Source organism: Trichoderma atroviride, chromosome 1 (assembly GCF_020647795.1).
Source record: "Trichoderma atroviride chromosome 1, complete sequence".
Lineage (NCBI taxonomy): Eukaryota > Fungi > Ascomycota > Sordariomycetes > Hypocreales > Hypocreaceae > Trichoderma > Trichoderma atroviride.
The window spans coordinates 4878200-4895842 of NC_089400.1; the positions used below are offsets into that span (position 1 = coordinate 4878200).

The window sequence follows — 17643 nt, forward strand, 5'->3', positions numbered from 1 at the left end:
AGCCTTAAGAGGTAGAAACAGCTTGCATTTCCCAACACGCATGTTTCAGCCAGTGGAAAAACAAGGGACTATGGAGGCAGCTATTAAATACAATATGCTTAATAAGGGTTAGTCAGTAGCTTTTTTTTAGTACTACTTATAGTAACTTCTTCCATGGGGGCTTGGCCAGATGGAGGCTCGTTCACGCAGGGGCGACGTTCCTATTTCACCTGGCCGTCGGAATGAGTGGCCCGTTCGTCTGCCATTATGAAGAGTAAGTCGAGCTTGGCTTATTTGAGGCGTATAGAGAAGACGGTGAAAGTTTCAGTGTAGTTGGCATGAGTTGGTCTGCCGGTTGGATAGACAAAGCCCCAAGGCCAGAGTATGCCGCTCCGTATAGTATAGAATACGAGTAGGACTGCAATTGAAGAGCGATATGGAGTTGGAATTGTACCTGGATGGAAGCTGGGCGGCTTATATGGATTTTGGTTGGATTTGCCTTTTTGGGTTGTAATAACTGAAGCTAGAATTGGCTCTTCAATGCCGTGTGGCAGTTAATCCTGCATGATACAACATGGTCATGCTAGCGGTGAGCTATAAGTTTCATAACAACACCTGATGGCGCAAGGTCGATAAAGAAGTGTCATGTCGCCCTAACTGTTGCTGTTCATTCGCAACATGAAGATTGTTATCGGGGCGGCATCAGGGTGATGTTTGATCGCTGTTCTCCTACAAGATGACATCATGTTAAATAGAAGCCATGGCCCTTGAAGTATAGATCGCATTCAATCCTGTCTACTGTACTTTACTCGCGTATACAACAGTAAACAACTGAAGTCGCCAAAGTCATCCTTGTACTCGCATCATCTTACACCAACGCTTAAGCAGTATTGTACAGGAATAGATGGATAACACTCAGAGACTCTCTCACCCATCTTGTCTGGCGTCAGTGAAGAGGTATGCATGCAATTATCCTTTTTTTTCTTCTGTGTCTCGCCCCTTCTTCGAGCTGCTCCTGGTCTAATCAACGCTTCTGATCCTCACGCATGTTATGCCTAATCTTTTCTATTAACCAGAGCACCGAGAAGCGTGAGCGCCAAGCAATCGTCTTAAAAGGTATAAGCCAGACAACGTAACCGCTCCTTTTTTATTCAGTGAGCCTGCCTCACCCGAAAACATCTTAAATCGTGAGGCCAGGTTAAAAGCCAGCGTCGAAAGGCTAGCCAACACTATTGAAGAAAACAGAAAAGGCTCACCATGAAGTTGAAGGAAACAAGGGCCGTGGCTAATAGTAAGCTTAATACACTGGTATATGAAGATACGCTTTTTTGAAGCCGGTTAGGTCATACAGTACTCATCAACTCCCATATCGATGCTTCGCTTTTTACTTGCAGGCAGCACCTATTCCCGCTGAACTCCAAATCTAGCTCCCCGCCCAGCCTAAGCATTGCCATTAGCATTGCTGCTCGGGTACGTCCACATGACGCCCTTCCAATCAGGCTCAGGATGGGCCGCGGTTGCAGCCCAAGGCACTTCATGCCACTTGTAGGCCTGCAGAGGCATGCTGTAAGGTATCCGGAGAGCCACGATGGGTCTCTGTGCTTGTGAGAATGGCGACATGTTCACCGTATCTGACTGGAACGAGCTCAACATGACCCCATCTTTACAGAGCAAGTTCGGCCATACCAGCACGCCAACTTCCCAGGAAGCGATCCGAAATTCCCCAGTGGTGGGCTTCAGCGTCTCGCCCCACGCTTGCTTCGACATATTTGCCGACGTTAGCATGGCCCAGTCAATTGTAGTGTTACAATTAAACCGAATATATGTTTTGATGTGTGGCGCAGCACGATTTCGCCCACTATCGCCGTAGATAGATGCCCCTGCGAAGAGCGCTATCCAAGGTATCAGCTCAAGCTTAGACGTACAAACAACACATTCATAATCTGTTCACAAGTGAAGTATCATGTTCGTTCACTTGGAATTGGAAGATTGGTGCGAAAATGGAAAGGAATATAACAAGCAGAACTAAACACTGTCAATACTCACCTGCTCCATCTTTGCTGTCGTTGGCCCAGTGATGCAATATTGGATGGAGATAGCGCAGCTGGCTGATATGTTGTGCCGATTGGATCTTGGTATGGATGGAATTTCCCGAGGCGTATCCATCCAGGGAATTCCGGATCTCGTCTGCTGTGGGGAAAACAACCTTGAAGCTCGGCTTATTCGCATTTGGAGTGAGAGATGTAGCTAGTGAATTAAATAGCGTGCGTTGCAGCCAATCGTCATTGGCACCAAGCGTCGCAATGGAGGATATTTGGACGACGATTGCTGACCCTCCTGGTCCAACGGGTACGCCCTGCAAACACCTCTGCAGTCCAGCCCAGCCCCAAGCAGGCTGAGAAGCATCGCGAATGTCATGTTTTCCAGGAACACTGGCAATGAATGCTGCCCGTACGCTGGAAAAGTCAAAGTAGCCGAGACGATCCGCCAGTGGCTTACAAGTGACTTTATAGGAGTCATATTTCATCAAATATGATAGCAAATCCGCCTTGAATCTTAGTCCGCTGCCAAGTGGAAGCGTTTGTCCGTGCTGGGATATAATATCTGGCACCGGTAACAACGGGAGTTTTGGCGATTGCCACACTGCATTGGTCATATTGGTCCAGTCTCTTGGGATCATGTTTGCCGTGTGAATGATAATTTGGGCCGTGTTGTCGGAGCGAAACATTACCATCATCTTGGAGTGGTGTGTCCCAAACATTTCGGGCATGGGTGCGCAATGCAAATGAACGTTGGGGTATCGGGCTGCGGCATCCTACATCATTTCAAAAGTGAGAATAATGATAGCATAAGCATAATTCAGCAATATATTCTTTGTAAGGATGAAACAGAGATAGAGGGAGGGACAAGAGGAGATATCTGAGTGAGCAGTGGGTATATATTGGCAGCAGCAAAGAACAAGATGGCCTACCGAAAGAAGAATCCGATTCAAGTCGCTTTTCTTCCAGAATCCATGAACTACATGCAGCTGAACCAAGCGCCTGACGGTTTCATCAAACGTATTCACCATAAAGGGGATGTCGTGTAGAAAGTTGAACTGCCAGCACTCGCGAATCAGAGGATCGCCGAGAAGGTCCTGAAGCGAAACGGTATCTTTGTTTAATTCGTCTGGGAGATCTCGAATCCGGGTGAGCTGCCACGGCGATTTCTGTATATTTATTTGACGAAATTTCTTGCGCGGTGGACTGATGGGTCGTGAAAGAGATTCTAGAGCTTCATCTCCGTTGCCTTCATCACCATCGGCAGCATCTCTCGAACGCTTGCGAGCGAAGTCCATGATCCCAGGGTAAGCTTGCCAGACTCGAGACTGTCGATGACAGGAGGAGATGATTGGGAGAGATTTGATCAAATGAATGTCACAGCGCATAAAAGAGAAAAGAAGGGCAGAATCGACAGAATCAATTGCCGACGCTGGTAATGCAAAGTAGAGGTATTGTCAGTTCGTTATTCTTGTATTTGAAAGGGTGTATGTCAGTACTACTAATCTCTGAAGGTGCGCTGCAGCATCAAGTACAAGACCGTTGTACCCTCCTGCCCGTCGCAGATTCCCAGCAGGCAGCCACAGGCTAGTTCCAAATCCGGCAGTCAAGCCACACCACTCGCCTCACCGCGCTGTGGCGCTGATTCTGCTGCAAACGCAACCACTTCGTCTCGTCTCAGGCTCCGTATTTCCAATCTCTCCTTGGACGTGTTAGAGGCAATCATCTCCAGCGTGGGCTCGCATTTCAGCACGCGCCTCCATCTGGCCCTAATCGCCGAATCACGGGCTCTCCAGGCATCGCCGGGGCTGCTCGCCACGATCAGCATTTGTTTGCCAATACATATTTGCGACTCTATTCTCGCGGATGGATCGATTATCCTTCTTGATCTAATATCTTCATCATCGCGTTATCTGCGCTCGCCTTGCTCATATTTCCAAATCTCTCAGCGCCTTGAAGGCTGCTTTGCATTTAGCCCACCATGCGGCTGACGTCTACTACTCTGCTCTCTGGCCTTGCGGCCTTTGGGCTGTTTGGATCCTTTGTAGCCGCCGCCGATGAGGATTCAAAGGCTCCGAAAGAGACCTACTTCGACTCTCTTCCGGTGCCCCCCCTTGTGGAACTGACTCCTAAAAACTTTGAAGAGGTGGCAAACAAAACAAAATGGCTACTTGTGAAGCATTATAGGTATAACATCCCCCCCTCTTCCTCCTTCGCGCATCGCTGCCATCTACCAGTTGGAGTTGCTTGCTAACCTGCTCCAGCCCCTTTTGCCACCACTGCCTGGCGTACGCCCCGACCTTCCAGACTGCATACGAGTTCTACTACACATCTAAGCCAGAAGAGGCTGGCGAGAAGGACTTCACCAACTTCTACGACTTCAAATTCGCCTCCATCAACTGCATTGCTTTTAGCGACCTTTGTGTCCAGCATGGCATCAAACTATACCCCACCACAACCCTCTATGAAGAGGGCAAAGAGGCCCGAAGCGAGACTGGTGGCCTGAACATGACCTTCCTCTCTAGCATTATCGAAGAATCCTTGGAAAAGTCGAAGCCTGGCAGCCGACCGAAAACTCTTGATCTGCCTAAAGCAGGGGAGAACAAGCGCCCTGCGGTCGATCCGAAACGAGCAAAAGAAGTTGAGGCTGGCAAGACACCTAAGAAGCCCGTCGCCACAGCAAATGAAGAGGGAACATCGGTAGCCTTGACGGCTGAGAACTTCCAGCGTCTGGTGACAATGACCCAAGATCCCTGGTTCATCAAGTTTTATGCTCCTTGGTGCCCTCACTGTCAAGATATGGCACCTACCTGGGAACAGCTGGCCAAGACCATGAAGGGCAAGCTGAACATTGGAGAAGTCAACTGTGATAAGGAGACCCGTCTGTGTAAGGATGTCGGTGCTCGGGCCTACCCCACGATTCTCTTCTTCAAGGGTGGTGAGCGGTCCGAGTATGAGGGGCTTCGAGGCCTAGGTGACTTCATTCAGTATGCTGAAAAGGCCGTCGATCTCGCCAGTGGTGTTCCTGATGTCGACCTTGCGTCATTCAAAGCATTGGAGCAGAAAGAGGATGTCATCTTTGTTTACTTTTATGATCATGCCACCACTTCCGAAGACTTCCAAGCCATAGAGAGGCTGCCACTCAGCCTTATCGGGCATGCCAAGCTTGTCAAGACCAGAGACCCCGCCATGTATGATCGCTTCAAGATCACCACTTGGCCGCGGTTTATGGTGTCAAGAGAAGGCCGCCCCACCTACTTCCCCCCTCTTACACCCAACGCTATGAGAGACACGAACCAAGTGTTGGACTGGATGAGATCGGTCTGGCTCCCTCTTGTTCCTGAACTGTTGGTGACAAACGCGCGCCAGATTATGGACCACAAGATTGTTGTGCTGGGCGTCTTGAACCGAGACGACCAGGAATCTTTCCAGGGTGCCCTTCGAGAGATAAAGAGTGCAGCAAATGAGTGGATGGACAGACAGATCCAAGAATTCCAGCTGGAGAGGAAGAAGCTCCGAGATGCCAAGCAAATGAGAATTGAAGAAGCTGAAGACCGAGATGACCAGCGCGCCCTGCGAGCTGCCAAGGCCATTCATGTTGATATGAACAACTCTGGACGGAGGGAAATTGCCTTTGCCTGGGTTGACGGCGTTGCATGGCAGCGCTGGATTCGCACCACCTATGGCATTGACGTCAAAGATGGAGAAAGAGTCATCATTAATGACCAAGATGTGAGCTGCCCTTCTTTTCTAAACTGCCTCTGATGAGATGGACCTTGTTTTCCCTCTTGCGTTGAAATACAACTGAATACTAACAAAATTCCGCGTAGAACCGAAAGTACTGGGACAATACCGTGACTGGCAACTACATTCTTGTCAGCCGCACATCTATCCTCGAGACCCTCGACAAGGTCGTTTACACCCCACAAGCTCTGAAGCCCAAGCTCACCATTTCTCCGTTTGAAAAGGTGTTCTTTGATATCCGCCTCTCTTTCACTGATCACCCCTACCTGTCGCTTGGTTGCGTTGTTGGCATTGCCTTTGGCGTCTTCTCCTGGCTGCGTGGCCGCTCACGTCGTGGCCGTGGCCACTTCCGACTGGAAGATTCCATCAGCATCAAGGACTTCAAGGAGGGTTTCCTTGGTGGTTCTAACGGCAACACCAAGGCTGACTGAAAGGGTGATGTGAAAAGACTAGTAAAAAATTAATATTCTCTAATTTGGAGTTTTTGAGGGGAACGGTAAATGGGTTTGGCTAAAGGATTAAAGAGGAGGGCGCGCACGTATGGAGCTGTCAATGAGTCTCTGGCAAAAGGGTCAGCTATGCTGGCTGTTTCAAGAAGTGAAAGTGAAAAGGGGCTTATGACCCTGCGGGGTTGAAATGTAGAAGACGGCTGGCTCAAATCTGACTCTGGTAGTAAAGATACCCAAAGCCTTCGTCATGACTCATTCGGCCTCTTAAAGAGTGAAAGAGTCCGGGAAGCTTTTATGGAGAGAGTGCGTGTTATTGGTTGGGTTTGTGCTCTGCATATGCTCTTTTTGCATGTCTTTGTAACTACTAGGTGGCTCTTGTTTGAACGTTTTGTTACTGCAATCATATTTTACTGTAAATGGTTTGTCGTATATTTCATGCAGTCTATCACTCTCTATCTAGGGACTCCAACTAACGTCTTTGCCGAGTGCATCGAGGTTCTCTTCTTCATGTGTAGAGCTCATCCGTCAGTCCGTTCAGCGTCAGACCCTCCTTGGCAATCTCCTCAACCTCAATCAAAAACTGCAGAGGCATCTCGATGAGGTTGCCACAGATGCGGCTAAGCCATTCCTTCAGCTCTTGCACGCCACCAGGGAATTCCTCGCGAACGACGTGTCCGTAAGGAACCTTGCCGTCTTTGTCATCGTCGTCGTCCTCCTTGTTCTCCTTGGCACTGGGAATAGTAAAGTACTTGGAGAAGAACTGGTCGTAATCATCCCAGTTGCGGACTTTGTCGTCAGGAACAGGGTGGAACGCCCGGCTGAACACTTCGGTGTTGGTGGCGGCCGTATCCTCCCAGAGCTGTAGGAAGTCAGGGCTCAGGGGGTCCTCTACAAGCCGGTCGGCAGATGAGCCCCAGTCATAGTCGTTGGGTGCGTCGGATACCGGCAGCCAGTTTCGGTTTGGCTGGTCCCATCTCTGGTCGGGGAGCAAGCCGAGATGCTTGCGGAAGATTTGTCTTCGGAGGGAGGCGGCAAATTCGCTTGCCGCGTACTGCTCGCCGTTCATGTAGGATTCAACGGATGGAGGGCCCTCAATCACCACCGCAATCTCAGAGTCGTGGGTTCCGAGCTGCGAGCGATCGTTCAAGTTGGCAGAGCCGCAAATCACGAGGCGGTCATCGGCAATGAGAAGCTTGGTGTGAATGTAGAGCTGCTCGCTGACAAAGGCGTCGAATTCATCCTCGGGCTCGCCATCCCATGGGATATCGGCAATATTGGGGCCGTGCTTCATGTAGGCGGCACTCACGGTATCCAGAGTGTCATCCTTGACGGACTGAGCCTGGCGCTGGTATCTATCATAGTATTGAGAATCTTCATCGTCCTGGCCGTAACGCTCTTCGTTGACATAGTCGTCGTGATATCGTCGTGCGTCTTCATACTTGACTCCGGAGCGGGATTCGACTTGTCGCATGGTTTGGGATGTGTTGATCCTATCATAGTTTCGAAGGTTGTAGAAACCAATGTACTCCCTAGGATTCTGAATGCCTGCAGCAACAAGCTTTTGAATAATGGAATGTCCACCTCTGCTGATGGAGTTGTATTGGTATTCCATAATGGCCCTTGTTCCAAGAGCGTCCTTGGACTTCAAGTCTCCCGCAAAGGCGGGGACAGAGGGCATCACCACCCACACCTTGAAGGCCTGGCCCTCTTCATACGCTCGAACGATACGGTCAACAATAGCTGCGCCGATCTTGTTGGAGACGGGGCGCTGCTCATCACTTGTAGCTGTGATGAAGAACTAGTTGAATCATGTTAATCGCCTCTCCGGGCTCTTTGCTGGCGCACTTGTTTACTTACCTGATTCTCGATATAAACAAAGTACCTGGCATTCGTGATCGCACTAACATAAGCGTTCGCAATCGAATGCTCCGTTGGGTGGCCGGATGACCACTTGGTGCAACTGAAATGAGGCTTAGCAATCATCAACTGTACAAAATGTCAGCCATTTCGGCTTACCTTCGTGTAAGCTGAATGCGAGTAGCGCGTGAGCCCCCCGCGCGCGTGAGCACTCCTGTCATGGCGCTCATATTCATCAGAGGGATACTCTCGCTGGCCATCTTGATGCTGGCTGCGTCGATGGCCTTCCCCGAGGCCAAGGTTTCCCATTTCTTCAGATAGGTGTTCGGCAAAGCGATGGAGCACGCCACGGCTCCGCCCTTCGCCCTCCTGCCGCTCATATTCTTCTCGTCCCGATCCCTCTTGTTCATATGTTTGGTGCGAAGGGCGGTAGCTTCCGCCCAAGCTGAGCTTCTCATACTTTCCAGGATCCTTGTCATTGTATTTGGCGTCGAATAAGTAATTCCTAGCTCTGTTAATCAAAGTCACAGCGATGAAGCTTGGGATACTATCGCTCATACCATCTGTCAACAAAATGGGCAACAAGATCAGACACAATTGAGCCATTCATGGACAGGGCCACGTCCGACCAACCCATTCTCGAGCTCTTGGTTCGATCCACTACATAAGCCATTAGCCCTTGGACCTCTGATGTGTGAAAATAGGGATGACCTCACGTTTGTTCTGATCCCAGTTGCCAACGTCAGCAAAGTCAAAAATTCGAGCGTTGTTATAGTCCTGGCCAGGAAAGATGATGTTCTCCAAGTTTCCAGGGTGAGCATCTGCGATGGGATGGGCTGAATGCATGTTAGTTGAGGCTCTTCATAGGTTGCGATAGGGGTACCCACAGTTGGTATCCCATCGACCGAAACCTAAAGATACAATTAGCAAATGGAATCTCTGCGTACGTTAAGAGACACAATGAATGCATACAAAGATCGAGGCCTCCCATGAATACAAGGTCACGGTCAATGACAAGGAGCTTTTCATGGTGAGCCCAGTAGAGGACAACATCGTCTGCCGCGCCATAAATCGCCTTGAGTGCGTCTTTGGACACAGTGGCCAAGTCAAAGTTGGTCAAATTTTTGAACGAGTTGCCAATTTCTGAAGTCAGATCGTATCCAGTAGGGACATGGTCAGGATGCCGGAAAACTTTGATGTTAGGGTGCAGCTTTTCAAGTGCATGTTTGGTGTGCTATACATGTTGCGAATGAGCCACAAGAGAACATGTCGGATGATGAAGGAAAGTGAGGTATCTGAAATGCATACCGCAGAATCAAGAGTGAGGGCAGCCTCGACTTCCTTGTACACAATAACATTGATTTGGACCCCACGTTCGGCGGCAGCTTGAAGCATAGCATCGAGGCGATACTGCTCGTTGCGAGAAGGCGGCCGACGAAGATACAGCTCAGGGCTCAGCCACCAATCGAGAATATAGATACTTTCCTGGGCGCCTATGAAGAGCGAGATGTCAATATCGATGAAACTGGCGTCTAGCTAGTAAAACTCACGTTGAAGGGCTTCAGATACTGCCCAAAAGTAAGACGCGCCATCAACGAACCACTTGATGTTGCCCGAAGAAGGGGCTGCAAAAGACTGAAACCGGTTGGCAGCATGTTCAGCGTGGAGATCATCGCACTGATAGCCCGTGTGAGAGTGAGAGTGTTGTTCAACGTTGGGTTCGCCCTCAAAGAAGGCCTCGACTCTATCGAGAAGACCCATGGTGCGGCGTCACGGATTGATGGTATATCCCGGCGAATCAGATACTGGCCAGGAAGACGTGGCTTCGGAGAAAACTGTAGACGGGGCCAGCCGTGGTGATGAGCAAAAGAGATAAAGATGGAGAAAGAGGGGAAAAAAAGCTACGGAGCACAAGTGCTGTAAATGGATTTCACAAATCTTTGAATCACGAAAGGTGGCCAAGAGCAAGCGCGTGATGGCACAAGGTTTACATAGCATATGGTGAGAGTGATGAGGGGTGAGAGACCCTTGAATAGATGACAGCGGCCTAGCACGGAACTGTCAGAATCATAGGGGGGTCAAGTTGCGTGTTTGTCTGAGGACTGCATCGTATCACTGGTCCAGAGCCGAAAGCCCCGTTTCTTATTGGGCTCAGTGGATCGAAGCACAATGCACGCACAGCCACTGACCCTCCGTTTTTGCGAGTCTTTGTGCCGGTGGCAGGCGTTTCTAAAAGGAGGGCGCGGCATTAATCGAAACATGCTGGCTCTGTGCAGAGCAGATCAAAGGAAGAGCATTCCTTGGCGAGCTGATTGGTTGAGAGCCTAGTGAGAGCGGCCAATGCATCTAGACAGACAGAGCAACAAGTTTCGAAGCAGAGCCGGTGAAGCTCCTCTGCGAAGCTGAGCTGGAGCTCCGGCATTAGGACGAGTCAGATGTGCGGGGTTACACGATGGAGCAGGGGACCGATGATTTGCTCCATCCTTGGCTAGCTGCTTCAACTGCATGAGCCAGGTTGCCAGGTCCATGGTGGTCCGGGATGCTCCAGGAGCGATGGTGCATCATCGCTTTGCGTAGAGGCAACAGGATTTGGAGAATCGGTTTGGGGCATCGTGGACCCTGGACGAGTGGCACTGCGATCTTGACGACACGCGAAACGTACAGTACGGAAGACGGAGTAATATGTACGTGTATCCATAGCTTGGCGGCTTATTCCAGCACTATCACCTAGTAGTATGGTTAGCATGAGCTTGAACAAACGACGCGATACGTGCGATACTGTACATGGCACACTGTATTTTCTTTTCATTGCCTAGGTGGGCACCTGTCTGTTGACATTTGTACTCATTTTGTCTACTATGAGAGGTGGAATGGACATGTACAAGATATAGATGAGGGTTGGAGTTGCAAAGAGGAAAATGATGGAAATCGCGGGCTGGACATCACCTCGTCATCACGTGCAACGCAACCGGTCAATATCAGCTGCATTCATAGGTATAATCTATACTTATCGTTCAGTTATCAGTCCTCAAAATTCCAGGCGCTTTTCTATAGCTCCATGTCATGTACTCCATTGGCCCCTGAATTGGTCATTGGTGGTCGTCGCCCAATTCTGAATCTCATTTGCGTTACAAAAGGCCGGCCTGGAATAAAACTTCTACATCTCACAAGGATACCAAGAAAGGGTAGGCATGTAATATGGCCAAATGCTAGAATGGCAATGGTAGGTATTACCAGCTCGTCAATATTACATAATTTCTATCATCATAAAACCAGTAGTGGTGTAGAGCATCGACCCTGGAGTCTGTTTAATTCCCCTCAGCCGAATACGCAGAAATGGAAATCGGCTTCCTTGTCAACGATGACGCGGATGAAAATCTATGACTGCATTGAAATGATCATCTCTCATATCATAGGACTCTAAGGGTTTAACGGAGTGAACAGCTATATTGAAGCTCTGCGGAAGATGAGAACGTGTAGCGGATGTTATGGCTGGCACCCAGCTCATGTAAGTGCTCGGCTCTGCCCTGCTTCAGGCCGGAGACAGAAAATCAAGACATGATTGCAGCGAAAACAAGAATTATAGGTATTGACCAATGAAATGACCATGAATAGAGGACTCGCACGCCTAGAAAATAAGTTGGCAGGATGTTGACTAGAGTGAACTTGGAGAAAGTAGGACAACGCAAGTATGAGACTTTTATAGACATGCAGGCGACGGGAATTGGATGCACTGGGTATCGGTTCCCCGTAGGAACATGACTACCAGGCTCTGCGCGATTTGATTTCCAGGAGCAAGCAGGTTTTTACGTCATGCTTATATCTTGCAGTCGGTGGTAAATGAGCTAGGCAAAGTAGAAGATGAAGGTGACGATAGTCTGGTATCAAACATCAGATGACAACATCAACTCGGATGAAGTTGGACCGGCCTGCAAAACATCCGTCCATCGTTATAGCGGCCGTCAGGCTCTAGGCCCCTTGAGGCGACAGGCATTAGCGCGCCCTCAGGCCTCCCATTACGGGACCTCGGCGCTGCAGCGGTCGCTAATTAGCCTCAAGCTAGGTGCCATCCCATGTAAGGTACAGGCACGATGACGATGCTACTGTGCACTGAAAATTGTGCTCGCTTGCCGGGAGCTCGAAAATTGCAATTGCCTCCCTCGAGCAGAATCACAGGGACACGTCAAATCGCTCATAGGCTGGCTCGAGCTTTTATTGTCGTCTATTCTGATATTTCAAGACGGCATCTGCCGCTCTCGTTTTGTTGCTGCTGACCTTTATGGGCATACTTCTCTCAGCTTAAAATACACCTAGAAAGCAGTTGAACACTGTGACATCAGTGTTAGGTAGGTTCACCCAATTTTTCTGATATTTATATCCCTATTTTCATTCTTTTCTTGCTGTCGTGTCCTATTTTCGGAGAAATGTGTAAAAAAGAAAGATTCTCAAGATAGGAATATATAATCTTCGTGTTTCACTGCATGAGGTTCAAGGTTGACAAGATTGCTAGGCAAACTTTTTTTTTTTCTTTTTAACCTTTTCACCGCCATACTTCTGCAGGGCGTCGAGTCTCATCTCTGTCAGCTTCAGAAAGCAAAAAACATATCTACCTACATATCCGCCTTCCACTGAGACTTTGAGCCTTTCTATTGTTCACACTCATATACATTCTTCCCATTATATATTCCTTCTCTTTCCAGCGTCATCGTCTATTCGATTCAGCAGCTGCATAAAATGTCCACTCCGGGCATCATCGTACCCTTTGACGTCTCGGCTCATTCTCATCTTGTTCCATACCTCGCAGCCCTCCATGCTTCATGTATCACACATGATCACACAATCGCCACCTTTCTGCTACCGCTGTCACACGAGAAGCTGCTAGCTTGGTGGAAAGAACGCATTGGGGAGACAAATGGAGAGAAGAGGGTGATGCTGCTTCTGGTGAGCGACCTCGATCCAAATGGCGCCATCAGAGGCCCAGAGATCAAGGGAGTCGTCATGCTATGGATGCCGTATTCAGAGACGGGCTCGTTCCGAGGCTTTGTAGAAAACCTCCTCGTGCACAAGACACATCGAGGCAAAGGCGCCGCAAAGGCGCTGATGAGCGCGATAGAAACGGAAGCTTTGAGTCGTGGTCGGAAATTACTGGTAGGCGCATCAGCTATTTGATATTTTCATTCTTCTCACAATCTCCCAAGACGAGCTTCAAAAGATGGCACAGCATTGGCATGATGAACACAATACTAACTTGTCTTATTAGCTGCTTGACACCGAGAGCGGCAGCCAGGCAGAGGCCGTTTTCAAGGCTCTTGGTTACACCGAGCTTGGAAAGGTCCCAGGTTACGGCATGAGCCCGGCGGGAGGTTTGAAAGACGGCACATTCTTCTATAAGACGCTTCAGCTATGACGAGAGGACCACGGCGCCAACCAGCATTAGATGGGGGAAATCGTTTTAGCGAATGAGTTGCAATACATAGGTAGTCATGAATAAGACAGACTTGGCGTTTTTGGGATACAGATTTGGCGACGCCAGCGAATAGCAAGTCTCCAAGCTCGCTTTTGCGATGCCACGTGGGTGTAGGAATCCATGTAACTGCATGTTATAGGCTAATGCACGATTAACCTGTAGCCGGTCGATGAGATTTTGGAAATGGCAGCGGCTGAGATTCTCTTCCCGTTTGAGACCTTCGGTGAGAGAATAGAGGAAGGCTGGCTTTCTTTTTCAGAGAAGCTGAGTAGACCACCAAAGCTCTAATACTTTTGTTTTTAAGCTTGATTTGATACGGATTGTGTATCGTCAACAGCCTGTAAACTCATAGAATAGTAGTGCCAAAGCGTTTACTTATGCGTTTCAACTAGGAGGCACAAAGAGCTGTCCGTTCACTCTGACATTACTACTAGTACTATGTACGTGCAACCAGCCAACTTGTAATTGAATTAAGTGCAAGCGAACCAAGGCATCGATAGAAGGACAATCTTGCACATGCTCCGTTGGTGGCGCGTCAAGCTATCAAAAGTTCCGAGGAAAAGGTCCTTATCGGAGGACGCCGTCATTCAAAAATAATCCCTGTCCGCATACACAGAATCGCTCCCATTCGCCGCTTCTTCGCCTTCTCAACCAGGGTCTCTGCACCGTTCCTGGTAGACAAGAGCAGACCTTGCTCAATACGGCATGTCACAAAAGGGCATTTTGAAGCGATTTTCTCTTTTCTTGTTCGCTTTCTGTATCGACTGACAAGGATGGCGGTGTGGAACGGGCGTCAATTGTCGGCATAGGAGCTGCAGCTTGTGCTCCATGATCTGGAGAAGCGCATCCCTCCAACAAGGGAGGGCCTACAGTACATATAAAGCCATGGGTGCGACGGAGCTGCAGACGCTGATCTTCTTCTTCTTCTTCCTCCTGTCTGCCTCTTATTAGTTCCAGATCGCATCTAGTTCTGGGATTGGCCCAAGGAATCGAGAACTGACATCCCACAACTCGAAGCCATGCATCGCAACACCATTGCCGTGCTTGCTGGCGCCCAGCTTGCTGCTGCTGGCCTCTATCCCGGCGTCACAGCTGACAATCACACGTGTGCATTGGGTGAGTTTTCAAGAGTCCTACTGTCTCTTCAGTTGATTTACGTTTAAGCTAATTGCCCATAGCCGACCCTGTCTTGTCTTGCTCCAAGGGCGCTGTGCCCGGAAAGGTGGACACCTGCTGGTATGTAACAGGATAAACCACAAACTTAACGTTCTAAATCAGAAAATTAATGATAATCATAGCGTCGAGACCTTTGGAGGACTGGTAGTACGTATTGACGATTTAAAATTACACCCAAACATCAACACTACACAGCTCAATTGCCATGGATACTGATTGACCGGAATCGCAGCTCCAAACCCAGTTCTGGGACACTCAATCCGGCTTCGAAAGCCAAGGACAGAAGTATCCGCCGGCAACATGGACTATCCATGGCCTTTGGCCTGGTACGATTAGCTACTATACCCATCTCTTTCACCCATTGTGTAACTCTAGAAGCTAACAGCTCGCCCAGATTTTTGCAATGGAAGCTACACTCAATACTGCGACCTAAGGTATGCCCTGCTCGCCCTCAATAATTGTGATTGGCAAACGTAGTAACTGTATCATTCATATATAGCCGCCAATATGACCCTCACCCTGCCCCCAACACAACCGACGGCACTCCCCATGGAACCCCCGTCCCTCCATACACCGGCCCCTCGATCGAGACCTTTTTCGAGCCATACGGGAAGATGGACCTCCTCGCTTACATGAAGAAATACTGGATCAACCAGGGCGCTCCTAACTGGGAGCTCTGGGCCCACGAGTTCTCCAAGCACGCTACCTGCTACTCTACCTTTCAAAAGGAGTGCTATGTATGACTCCTTACAACTCCCGCCCATATATACCAGTCCTCCAACTCACAATTGTATCACACAGGGACCCAAGGCCAGCGAGTACGACGACCTCTTCCAATTCTTCGAGACCGTCATCTCCTACTACAAGACCCTCCCCACCTGGCGCTGGCTCTCCGCCTCCAACATCCACCCCTCCAACAGGACCTCCTACTCTCTTTCCCACATTCAAGCCGCGCTGACCCGCGAGTACGGCGTCGTCCCCTACCTCGGCTGCGGCGGTCCCAGGTACAACGAGACAAAGGCCGGCAAGGGGTCTCGTGACAACGGCGGCACGCAGCTGAACGAGGTGTGGTACTACTACCACGTCTATGGCGCTCCCCAGCGGAACCAGGCCCTGCGAGTGCCTGCTGATATTGCCGGCGGTTCGCTGACAAGTTGTGCCAAGACTCCGGGCGCCATCTGGTACTATGAGCGTGCCCCGGGCAGTGAGACGAAATAGAATAGGGCTGGGCGTTGGAAAAGAAGACGCAAAATAGATGGAGAATGAAATGAAGAAAATGATGACCCTGTCCATAGATAAATCGTACAAACGCCTGCTCCATATTGGAGCATCATGAAATAGACTCTAAACTGCCAATGAAACCCCCTTTTGCTATTTCGTTCTGTCCCCCATCTCACACCGCGAGCAGTTACGCCGATAATAAAGCCCCAATACACGCCACGCTCTCTCAATGGATGCGGCCTACCTCAGCTCGTTTCTTACAAATACATTTTCCCCTTCTTTATTCATCGTCCGCCAATTCCTCCACCCTGGGGGCTTCGTAAGCCTTTTGCTGCTGGGGAGCGACGTCGAGCTGTGTGTCGGTGCCCGTTGTCGTTGCAGTAGTCGGTGCGATTTGTCCAGTAGCCGCGGCCATGACGGAGTTGGTTCCAACAGCCTTTGACTTCTTCTTCTTCTTTGGCTTCTCAGTCTGGGGAGAGAATTGGGTTAGCCGCTGAAATTATTCGTAGATGACAGGATGAGAAGAGAAGAGAATAGCTTACCTCATGCCAAGCCCAGACTGGTCGGAAACTGTCCATGAAAGAAACGTCTTCCCAGAGATTGGGGTACAGCCATAGACCAGGAGACGCAACAAAGTATGTAATGCAGAACAGGATAACACGGAAAATAGCCATGGCGAAGAAGAGACCAAGAAGACCAAGCATGCCCCAGCTCAGGTAGTAAACGCCCTGTCGCAGCTTCAACGGCCAGAGAGGGTACAACACAACGATGAAGATGATGACCAGGGCCAGGGCGGCGTACAGCTGGCGCTTGACCTGGCTGCCCTCCCAAAGCCACACGTAGTACATGTCCTCCTTGGCCTCTTGCTGCTGCTCTATCCTGACGTTCCACTGGCCCTTGACACGCTTGGGCTTCTTGCCGTTGGGGCCGGGCTGCGGCTCGAGCTTGGAGACTCGCAGCGCAAGCATGCTGAGGGGCAGCAGCTTAAAGGTGTTCTCTAGAGACGCCCGGTCGGTGATTTCTGGCAGCAGAGGATTCTTCTTTCGAGCCTTTTCATAAGCAGGGGACTGCAGCGCTCGCAGGGCACGCTTGACTGTAGTTTTGGTTAGTTATGTTAACTCTGCATGGGAAGAAACCTGATTACAAACCCTTGAACATGTCTTTGCGCTCGCCGTTGAGAATCGAGGTACGTGGCTTCAGGTCCTGGCCGCGCAAGAACTTGGCAACAGCCAGTCCCTTTGGATTCGGCGGGCCTGGGGTGATGGGCTGAGGCTGGCCCTGTTGCGGCTGGCCCTGCTGAGGGTGCGGGTGCGGGTGCGGGTGAGGATGAGGGTGGTTGTGGCCCTCATGTCCTCCTTGCTGCTGGGCCTGTTGCTGCGCGGCCTGCTGCATTTGCATTGCGCGCATGCGCGCCATCTGCTGCTGCTTGATGTGCTCGATGAATTGAGGCACCGTCATGCCTGCCTTGGCGGCATCTTCAGCAATCCTCTGCTGGATCTGCTGGATCTGCTCGGGCGTGGGTGGCTGTCCCATGAAACCTGGGCCCGGCATGGGCATTCCCATGGGCATTGCGCCTGGAGGCGGGCCTTGCGGCGGCGGCGCAGCCATAGCTGTTCGTTGTGCTGGAGGATATGATACAAGAAGATGGGGCAGATCGGGTCGTCGAGAGTTACACAGTCGTAGGCGACGGGAAAATTTTCAAAGAAAAGTT

At 50.1% G+C, this 17643-nt stretch overlaps 6 protein-coding genes across 8 annotated transcripts; 3 read left to right on the top strand and 3 right to left on the bottom strand.

Moving 5' to 3' along the window:
- Positions 1–748: 748 nt before the first annotated feature.
- TrAtP1_001757 (uncharacterized protein) lies at positions 749–3525 on the bottom strand. 3 transcript variants are annotated; one of them, XM_066111142.1, is made up of 3 exons: positions 2951–3525; positions 2026–2794; positions 749–1871 (listed from the first exon to the last, which is right to left on the bottom strand). In XM_066111142.1, the coding sequence occupies exons 1-3, from the start codon at positions 3404–3406 to the stop codon at positions 1420–1422; spliced, it is 1677 nt and encodes a 558-aa protein (XP_065967214.1). In that variant the 5' UTR covers positions 3407–3525; the 3' UTR covers positions 749–1419. The 3 variants fall into 3 exon arrangements, with proteins under 3 accessions (XP_065967214.1, XP_065967215.1, XP_065967216.1); XM_066111143.1 differs by having other exon boundaries at positions 2026–3525; XM_066111141.1 differs by lacking the exon at positions 749–1871 and having other exon boundaries at positions 1898–2794.
- A 474-nt stretch (positions 3526–3999) lies between these two features.
- TrAtP1_001758 (uncharacterized protein) lies at positions 4000–6193 on the top strand (the record flags this gene model as incomplete). Its single annotated transcript, XM_066111144.1, has 3 exons — positions 4000–4205; positions 4283–5750; positions 5849–6193. The coding sequence occupies 3 exons, from the start codon at positions 4000–4002 to the stop codon at positions 6191–6193; spliced, it is 2019 nt and encodes a 672-aa protein (XP_065967217.1).
- A 523-nt stretch (positions 6194–6716) lies between these two features.
- On the bottom strand, positions 6717–9829 carry TrAtP1_001759 (uncharacterized protein; the record flags this gene model as incomplete). The annotated part of the gene is made up of 9 exons (XM_066111145.1): positions 6717–8009; positions 8069–8197; positions 8228–8573; positions 8629–8728; positions 8785–8904; positions 8956–8979; positions 9041–9302; positions 9377–9561; positions 9619–9829. The coding sequence occupies 9 exons, from the start codon at positions 9827–9829 to the stop codon at positions 6717–6719; spliced, it is 2670 nt and encodes an 889-aa protein (XP_065967218.1).
- A 2973-nt stretch (positions 9830–12802) lies between these two features.
- Positions 12803–13475, top strand: TrAtP1_001760 (uncharacterized protein; the record flags this gene model as incomplete). Its single annotated transcript, XM_014085192.2, has 2 exons — positions 12803–13216; positions 13329–13475. The coding sequence occupies 2 exons, from the start codon at positions 12803–12805 to the stop codon at positions 13473–13475; spliced, it is 561 nt and encodes a 186-aa protein (XP_013940667.1).
- A 1079-nt stretch (positions 13476–14554) lies between these two features.
- Positions 14555–15929, top strand: TrAtP1_001761 (uncharacterized protein; the record flags this gene model as incomplete). Its single annotated transcript, XM_014085834.2, has 7 exons — positions 14555–14651; positions 14714–14771; positions 14834–14858; positions 14944–15037; positions 15106–15145; positions 15211–15448; positions 15513–15929. 7 exons carry the CDS (start codon positions 14555–14557, stop codon positions 15927–15929), a joined length of 969 nt encoding a protein of 322 aa, XP_013941309.1.
- A 283-nt stretch (positions 15930–16212) lies between these two features.
- TrAtP1_001762 (uncharacterized protein) lies at positions 16213–17540 on the bottom strand (the record flags this gene model as incomplete). The annotated part of the gene is made up of 3 exons (XM_014085112.1): positions 16213–16401; positions 16475–17025; positions 17081–17540. The coding sequence occupies 3 exons, from the start codon at positions 17538–17540 to the stop codon at positions 16213–16215; spliced, it is 1200 nt and encodes a 399-aa protein (XP_013940587.1).
- Positions 17541–17643: the final 103 nt, after the last annotated feature.